The sequence below is a fragment of the Siniperca chuatsi genome, linkage group LG14 (assembly GCF_020085105.1).
Source record: "Siniperca chuatsi isolate FFG_IHB_CAS linkage group LG14, ASM2008510v1, whole genome shotgun sequence".
In the NCBI taxonomy this organism is placed as follows: domain Eukaryota; kingdom Metazoa; phylum Chordata; class Actinopteri; order Centrarchiformes; family Sinipercidae; genus Siniperca; species Siniperca chuatsi.
This window is the reverse complement of record NC_058055.1, coordinates 1,252,600-1,261,661: the sequence shown is the minus strand read 5'-3', so window position 1 is coordinate 1,261,661 and position 9,062 is coordinate 1,252,600. Positions and strand designations below refer to the sequence as shown.

Here is a 9,062-nt window from a genome sequence, read left to right as displayed (position 1 = left end):
TAATCAGCGTTTGTCAAGAATAACAGCGGTGACTGAAGAGTGACAGAACAAGAATTCATTTTTGGCTCTTCATTTGTCAGGAACCTCTCATCTGGGAAAAATATGACATTTATATATTTATTTGTCATTGTAATCATCAGCTGTATTTATTGAAAGGACATCTTCCTTCCAATAAATACAGTACTTGTCTCTATGGTCATCTGTCCAAAGTCAACACAGTGTCCAGTGGTAAAACTCAAGTCAGTGGACAAAGAGCTTGAAATTAGACAGGTGTCACTTGAATGCCCTTTTTTTGTCTAGTACAAAGTAAAGTGGAGCTACCTTTTTACCATTTCATTTCCATGCTGCAGCACACAGGCTTGTGCTTTGCATACAGTTAGAGCGCAGCTCCGGAAGGTAACAACACACAGTACAATCAACAGTCTCCTGCATGAAACACTAACACTACATATCAACACATATCATCAAACAGTTTTAAGAGATGTATTATTAAAAGTAGCATTTAATTACTCTGTAGACATTTACACTTACACAAATTAATATTATGAATATTACTTGTCTTATCAAAAATCAATTTCAGTGTATGCAGCACAGAATAAGCTATACAAGAGCTATTTGTCCTCAAAATCTATGGCATAACAGAGTATTATATAAACTTTATACTTAAAACAAATGCTAAATGTGTAATGCCATTATGTGTGAAAACCCAAATGCAGTGAACTACAAAGAGGACTTATCCAGTGAGCCTTGAGCAGCACTTGTTTAGTGTTTGTTTTGTGCAGCAACAGTGTTTAGTTTGTCTATTATTCACCAATTTGAATATTGTAGCAACACATTGTTTCCACTGTTACCATCCCATTGACAAACTCTTATAGACAGACTGGAAGAGTTGAGCTGTTCAATTTATACATATATGAATGAGTTTGATAACTTTCCTGTACTTTCTTCTTAAGTGGGCCAATATCTACAGTATTGTGAATATATATGCTAAATGTAGCAGTAAGGCAGAGATGAGGTGTATTTATATTACTATATATGTGTATATATATATATATATATATATATATATATATATATATATATATATATAGTTTGTACAGTTTGTACACATGATCCTCCTCATGTTCTTGGAGTGACCTCTATTGCTATTTGCATGATGGGGTTTAGTCTCAGGCTGCATTTGTATTTGCCATGCAGAGTTCAGTGAAATAAGATACATGCAGTTCATTTTCCTCTTAAGCATACACTGACTGTGCAGACAATTAGACAAGGTTGTGCAGTTTACTTTCAAAATTTCATTAGCAAAATTTGTCAACAGAAATAATAATTATATAATATAATAATACATTAATAAGTAACAGATTGGAAAATGTGCTAGTGATTTTAATCCATACATCCATCCATTTTCTACATCACCTTTTTCTGTTCAGGGTTGCAGGTTGCATGTATGTGCAATTATGTAAAAGAAAAAAAACAGTCAATGGACACCAAGTGCTTGACATCTTTTCAGAGTGTGTGAATGGCCTTTGTATGCATTTTTAGAATCTCTGTAATCCCACCAAACAATTGCAACAGAAAGAGGCTAAAAAAGAGAAAAGGCTGATTTACCTAGCAGTTAAGGCTGTGGCTCCTCTGTGCTTGCTCCTGTTACTCAGACCGTGCCCTCTGTCTGGGTTGGGCTTGGTCTGGGTCAAAAATTTGCATGCCAAGGGCCACTTGAATGCGAAGCTCCCTGGCTTCTCACTACCTGACATGCAAAACCAGTGGGGGACCAGTTAAAATGGCGCACGCACACAGTCAACACAGGTGTAGTCCAGTCGAAACACTGAGCCTCCTACCCTCCCTTCTCTAGAGCTCTAAATCTCCACCACTCTTCCCAGAGAATGTTATGGAAATAAGCGCTGTGATTTTGCTTGGATACTGTACCTGCAGGTTGTCGAGGGATGAGGTTTGGATGTAAGTGTTGGAAGTAAGATGATATCTAGGTTTGTCCATAACAGATCAAAAACTAAAAGCAGTGTGGCAATTGAGTGCAAGGATCAGAGGTTGAGGGTCAGTTAAAAGACAGATCAACAGAAGTAGAAGAAAAAGAGGAATAAGATTGAGAGAATTCAAAAGATGCCACGGTCTTTCCTTGTGAAAAAGAAACGTGGGGCATGTGGAGCATGGCAATGGAAAGAGCCAGAACAGCTTCAGTGGAAAGAAGACACAGTAGGTAAGAATTTCAAGTATCTTTAAATTTATTTTCAGATGTCAAAAGTAAGCAGTAACATACAAGTTGGTTTATCTCTGTTAAGCTGTATAATTTATATGTAGTAATCAATTTTACCTTGTTCATTTATTTATAAAGTAAACCGCTGTTTCCTTTTATCCCTTTTTAGTGTGTGAAAATGCTAAAGAGCAGATGTCCTCCAGTTCTGACACCCAACAGCCTGCCACTTTACCTCAGCCAGTAGTCACCTTAGGATGTGGGACAGCAGCAGGAATGAGAGTGCCAGTACCTTTGGCAGGATCAGGAGGACCAGGGGCTGACACCAGGCCGGACTGGTCCATACTGATGCTCCAAGGCTCCCTCTACCATTCCAGTGCACTGACACTTGTCAGCAGAGCGAAAGTAAGGTCAGGCCTCTCTTGTCAACAATAGTGTCACTCCTATAATATGACCAAGTTTACTGGGCTTCCATAGTAATGCTCACCCAACTTTTGGTACTTTTTTTGCTGTGTATTGATAACTGTCATAGCTAGCATCAGCTAGTGACTGCTGTGAATAGGGCAGCTGACAACTACTGTAGATAAAGACCAAGTGACAGCCTGGAAAGACAGCTGACAGGAGGAAATGGACTGGCAATCCATGGGGCAGCAGCTTAGTATGTTATACTGCACCGTTTACAGCTACGTAAGCAAAAAAAGCATACCCCAAGAGTCAGTGAGAGCAGGGGTGGAAGATGACTCTCAAAGGCAGAACCCCTGGCTATTTACCTTGGAACGCAATTGACAATGAGCAGAGAGAGCACTTCAGTGGAAGCTGCAATATCAGTACAGTTTGTACCTGCATACAGTTTCATGCTGATTGCCCTTGTGGCTGGAGGAAGGTGACTTCCAGAAAGAGTCTTAGAATATACCAAGGGAAAAAAAGGTGCTTGGGTGCAGGTGGAGAGGTGTTGATCAGTACTTCTTAAGAAGTCAATCAAATCAATCGGGTGAAGTCCAGCAACAGGCTAACCAAAGTTCAGATGATATCAGCATCCCTGCCACTGAGGAGGAAGCAGAAGGGAGCACCGAATGGCAGGGCCAGGAGATTGGTGAGAGTAGGCAGCCAAGGAAAGAGAGGAATGATGGGCAGAAACTCAAAGTCAAATGGCCTGGCATGAAGGGCAAATGGGCAACTCTTAATTCAGACCTGATAGATGCACTGAAAAGGCTGAAAGGAACAGTTAAGAAGTTTGAGAGGATGGGAGATTTAATCTATGAATATTGTGTGGAAAGGTGTGGGGTTTGTGAGAGTAGGCAAAAGTAGCTTTAGAGGTAGTAAAGTCAAGGTGAAGATAGATAGGCTCATCCGAGTGCATAGACAACTTAGGAGGCATTGGAGGAAGGCTATAGATAGATTGCGAGAAATAGGACATTGATGTACTGCAGAATGACCTCAAAGATAGATTGGCAGCTTTAAGGAAAGCAGAAAGCTATAGAAAAAATTAACAGGAAAAGGAATGAGCTAAAGCAGCTGTTTATAAAGATCTGTATAAGTTTGCCAAGGCACTATTTAGTAAGGAGAAAAGTGGCTGAAAGGGAGTTAGATGCTTACTTAAATGCTTACTTAGAAAAGCTGCCTACAGATAACGATAAGGACACACATAATTGGTATTACCACTAGATATGCCCCCCATTGGGGTAATAGACCACCCAATGGATGTGAAAGCCCACACTTTGAAATAGGTTAAAATAGTAGTTAGCCGAGCAATTAGCATCAGCCCCTGGACCTAATGGTGTGCCCTATAGGCTGTATAAAAATGCTCCGGATGTGTTGTGATTTTGTGGAAGCTTATTAGGGTAGCATGGAGGAAGCAGCTTGTTACCTTGGCTAAGGGCTGGAGGGATATTTATTTCTGAAGAGGAAACATAGGACAGTTTAGGCATATCTGAATAAGCTAATCGACATCTCCATGCAGAAAGCCGAAATAACAAGTTTTTCTGGATGCCTGGAGCACACAAGCATCAAATTCAGCCAATCAAGATGGAAAGAAAAGACTTCTGTGTGGTATTCTTAGATTTAGCAAATGCATTTGGTTATGTTCCACATAGCCTACTGTGGGAAGCATTAGAGTACTTCAGAGCACCAGACATAGACAGAGGGCTAGTGAGGGAATATTTTCAGGACATTCCGATATGTTTCACAACTGTAGAGCCTACTACAGTGTGGCAGCTGTTGGACATAGGCATCATGGCAGGGTACACAATTTCACCATACATTTTTACTGGAGGTTGGCAATGGAGGTTGTTATTAGGGCATCTAAGCGGGTCGTAGGTAGAGAGAGGTTTAAGGGAGAGCAGCGCTTACCATGGAGAAGAAAGTACATGGATGACATGACAACCATCATTACCACAGCACCATGTACCAAAAGGCTGCTGGATAAGTTGAACACTAAATTACAGTGGGCTAGGATGAGGCTTAAGCCAGAGAAATCATTGAGCATTTCAATTGTTAAGGGTGTGCTTTTCAGTAAGTAAGAGGTTTTATATAGTTGAGGAGGCAATTCCAACAGTGACAGAGACTTCAGGTAAAAGTTTAGGTAGGTGGTATGATGCACCTCTTAGTGATAAGGAGCACATCCATTTGTTGAGAAGTGGATGGCATTAATAGCATAGAGACGTCAGGCCTTCCAGGCAAACTTATCTGTGGTGTCTGCAATTTGGTCTGCTGCCACAACTGTTGTTGCTCCTTACATAGTATGAAGCTAGAGAGAATAATTAGCTCTTGTATTAGAAAGTGGCTGGGAGCCCAATGCTGCCTCAGCAGAGTAACCCTGTATGGAAAAGGGATTTTCGAGCTCAGAGTTTAAATTTGCAAAGGCAAGGCTGGAAATAATGCTGTCAGAGTCTCGGGATGTAGCAGTACGGAGTAACAACAGTCTGTAGGGCAGGTACAGCACGTGCGTGGGGGGTTTGGACTATGCACAGCCTTCATGGAGAAAAGCAACAGCAGTTGGCAGGAGGAAACTGCCAACTGCTGTAGAGGAGATTCAGAGGCAAGGAGAGGCTGCCACACTTTCCCAACTCATTCACTGGCTCTACAGTAGAGCCAGTGAATGAGTTGGGAAAGTGTTGGGCATAGAGGCCAGCAGAAATAGATTCATGGTAAGAACAACTTATGATGTGCTTCGCTCTACTGAAATTCTTAGTAAATGGTTAGGCAAGGACCCAACATGTCCTTTGTGTCCAGGTATAGCTTCACCTAGGCACAATCTATCCGGGTATAAAACAATCCTGTCTCAAGGGCAATACGCCTAGAGACATAACCAAGTGTTGAAGTGTTTGTCTAGCAGCAGACATTGAGAGCAAGCGCTTAGAGGTAAACTCACTGGATGCAAAAGGGAAACAAGATGGGATTTTTGTTTGTTTGTGAGGGTGATCAGGTCAGACAGCAAGCAATTTTGAACAGGCATAATGTAGAGGAGCTAAAGGCAGGGAAGGACTGAAAAATTAGAGCAGATTTAGAAAAACAGCTCATAGTTCCTCAGGAGTTAAAATGCTAATGTGGTAGCTTGGGATGATTGTTAAGTTGTTGCTTGGTGGGCTGAGTATTTGGTCTGTGCTTGGGTAGATTTATGATGGCACAGCCTGATACCCACTGCAGGGCTTAATGAGAGGTCAAACATCATTTAGCATGAATAGTAGGCTTCCATAGGAATGCTTGGCACTTGCTATGTATATTGATATGTTTAGACTACAAATTGTACTTTGTAAGCTAAGGAGAGTAGAGAAAATCGTGATGCTGGTCATTGCTATCATATTGTCATATTTATTAAGCAGTTTTTTGCCCTCATCTCTCCCTACCAGCCCCGTCCCCGTACTTCCCCCTGCTCAGGGGACTTTGTGTGCTCAGTGTGCCACAAGATATTCCCTCTGCAACGCATGTTGACTCGCCACTTGAAGTGCCACAGCCTGGTGAAGAGACATCCTTGTCGATTCTGTGGAAAAGGATTCAATGATACCTTTGACCTCAAGAGGCATATGCGAACACACACAGGTTGGGAATTAACTTTGCTCACACACACACACACACACACACACACACAGTTTTGGAAATGAATTATGTCCACTGCATCCTATAGACTCCCTTAGAAAATCCATTACTTAAAAGTATCAGAACTTCAATGTAAATATACTCTGTTACAAGTAGAAATTGTGTATTCAAAATGTTACTTAACTAAAAGTACAGGTGTATGAGCAGCAATAATAATAAAATAATAAATAACAATGATTCTTGTCAGCATTGTGTTAGCAGCATTTTAATGTTGTGGCAGGTGTGAGGTAATTTTAACGTTTTTTAACAATAATACATGTTATTTATAGAGCTCTCTTCAAGATACTCAAAGATGCTTTACATGACAAGATAAAATATTAACCTAAATTTGTAAATACTGTTGGGTAGTTAATTTATTATATAAATAATGCATTGTATTTGATATGTCCATTATATTTAATATGTGGAGTAAAACTCTAGTAAAGTAGAAGTGCCTTAAAATTTTACATAAGTATAATACTTAGGTACTTAGTAACATTCTACCACTGCTTATAGCTAAAATCAGTCCAAAGCCTAAAATCAGAGTTGGATTCAAGAACAAAGGTGCAAAAGACAATCCTTTAGAAACAAATCTGCAGTCAGACTATTAAATATTACAATGAAAGTCTGGAAAAGATTCACAATGATGTCTTCATAATCTCTTTTATACATGTCTCTTTTTTGTCTTTATACATGTCTCTCATGTGTATATTTATGCTTAGCCTGCTTTTAAACGAGTCTTTCTGACAGGGCAGCCTTGTCTGCAAGATTTGTCACACAACTGCAAAGCCACTAATGTATAAGTGCATCCAAACAAATATGCACAGGAACAAAACCTTATTTTGTCTCCCCCTGCTGCAGGTATCCGTCCCTACAAGTGTGAGCTGTGTGAAAAAGCCTTCACACAACGTTGCTCTCTGGAGTCCCATATGAGGAAGATTCACGGTGTTCACCAACAGTATGCCTACCGTCAGAGACGGTCCAAGATCTTTGTGTGTGAGGATTGTGGTTACACCTCAAGCCGCCCTGATGAGTACTTCCTCCATGTGAGACAGTGCCACCCCGGCAGTCCTGCCCTCCGCAGGTACTACCGCCGCCAGGCGCATGAGAACAGCAGCTTTGCATCAGCAGACCGTAAACTTAACCCCTATTTGCTGTACTCATCCCCTGGATACTACATGTAGGGCTCATTCTAATTGACCTGAACTACATTATATTGTAGCTGTTCCATAAGCCATTCATAAATGAAAATAGTTAGTTAGTCATTAGTTTTAATTAAGTATTCAACCGTGTAACACTTAGGTGATCTATGTATGTACCCTTTCTGTGTTCATTCAGCTGTTTCTGTTTTCAACGATTGTTTTTAAGTTTTTAATCGACATTACTTTTTATACAGTTTTTTTTTTGCATTAGTGGGGTTTTTTACGCTATGTTTACTGTTAAAAAAAATTAATAATAAGAAAAATATTATTACATAATATGTTTTTATTGTTTCATTATGTATAAATGCATTTTCGGTCAAATTCAGTCGATTGTTCAGGAATCAACCGATCAACCAAATCATTCACTGGGAGTCAAGCACTGAGAGTGCACTTTTCTATTTTACTAGATGGTTGTGTGGCACTGGCCTGGCCATCAGGATAAATTTTGGGTTGCTTGTGAGTAAACTGAGGTTAGCAGTGTCATCTGAGAATTTCACTACAATTTGATTGGGTTGGGAGCTGAAAATCATTTGTATGTAGAGTAAACAAAAAGAGTGAACTGACGCATCCTTGGGAGGCAACCGTATATTGCTTACTGCTATATCAGAGAGTGCTTAATTAATTTACCCTTGTTGTGGACTGTTTGATAAAAATAATACCACTTAATCAAAAAAGGATTCACTTTCAACTAAACTAATTTAAGCAAGATATGTGGATGAATAGTGTCAAAAGCAGAACTAAAATCAAGAAAAGGCACTCATATAGGCAGATGCAGCAGAACATTCTAAGTGAGACACGGTGCAGTATTGTGGAAATGGCATCATTTGTGCTGTGATTTCTTATGTAAGCAAATTGGTACTGATCTAGAGACGGCTCCCCCTCCCTACATAGTTCCTCTGTCATGATCTTCTCATAGGATTTCATGACATTGGAAGTTAAACCCATTCAGGGCAAGATTTTTTGGGGACTGGAATTGTAATGGATTTTTTCCTGAGCTCTGGTACTGTGTGTGTATCTAAAGAGAGCTGCAGTCAATGACAGGCCGGAGTTCCTCAGCAAATGTCCTTAAAAGAAGCAGACATGCCATCCAGTCGCATTGCTTTGTTAATATCATAGACTGTATAAAACATGGACATAGTGTCCGTGACATCACTCATAGGTTTCTGAAGAGCCATTGTGAAGCTCAAAATAGGCGGCTCTTGGCAGTCCCCGACTCCGGCTAATCCAATAATGGGCAAAGAGGTCGAGCTGAGGTGGGCTGAATGAAGCCTGGTTGTTGAACCATCTAGCGGCAAGCCACCTGTTAGGGCATCCACCTGTCACTCAAAGCGGCCACGTCCTCAATTATGTGTAACTTTAAGCCTTAATATAATTTCAATGGGTGAATAATAATTCACCCCCCTCACAGTTGACATGAAGGGGAAAATAGTTATGGAGACCAAAACTGATTTTTGTACCTGGCTGTAAACCTGTCTTTCTGCTGTAAAGTTGGACATTTTAACATGGGGCTCGAATGGGGATTGACTCGCTTTTGGAGCCAGCCTCAAGTGGCCATTCGAGGAACTGCAGTTTTTGGC

The 9,062-nt window shown here is 40.5% G+C and overlaps 1 protein-coding gene across 1 annotated transcript; it reads left to right on the top strand.

Annotated features, from left to right (window-relative positions):
- The first annotated feature begins 1,167 nt into the window (after positions 1 to 1,167).
- Positions 1,168 to 9,062, top strand: zgc:171929 (uncharacterized protein LOC100124596 homolog). Its single transcript, XM_044223083.1, has 4 exons — positions 1,168 to 2,215; positions 2,382 to 2,614; positions 6,058 to 6,247; positions 7,145 to 9,062. Exons 1-4 carry the CDS (start codon positions 2,119 to 2,121, stop codon positions 7,465 to 7,467), a joined length of 843 nt encoding a protein of 280 aa, XP_044079018.1. The 5' UTR covers positions 1,168 to 2,118; the 3' UTR covers positions 7,468 to 9,062.

Bases quoted from the DNA above. Each gene is read 5' to 3' on its own strand.
- zgc:171929 (XM_044223083.1), top strand. From the start codon at position 2,119: ATGCCACGGTCTTTCCTTGTGAAAAAGAAACGTGGGGCATGTGGAGCA. The intron at 2,615-6,057 runs GTAAGGTCAGGC...TCTCCCTACCAG, and splicing joins CACTTGTCAGCAGAGCGAAA to CCCCGTCCCCGTACTTCCCC. The intron at 6,248-7,144 runs GTTGGGAATTAA...CCCCTGCTGCAG, and splicing joins GCATATGCGAACACACACAG to GTATCCGTCCCTACAAGTGT.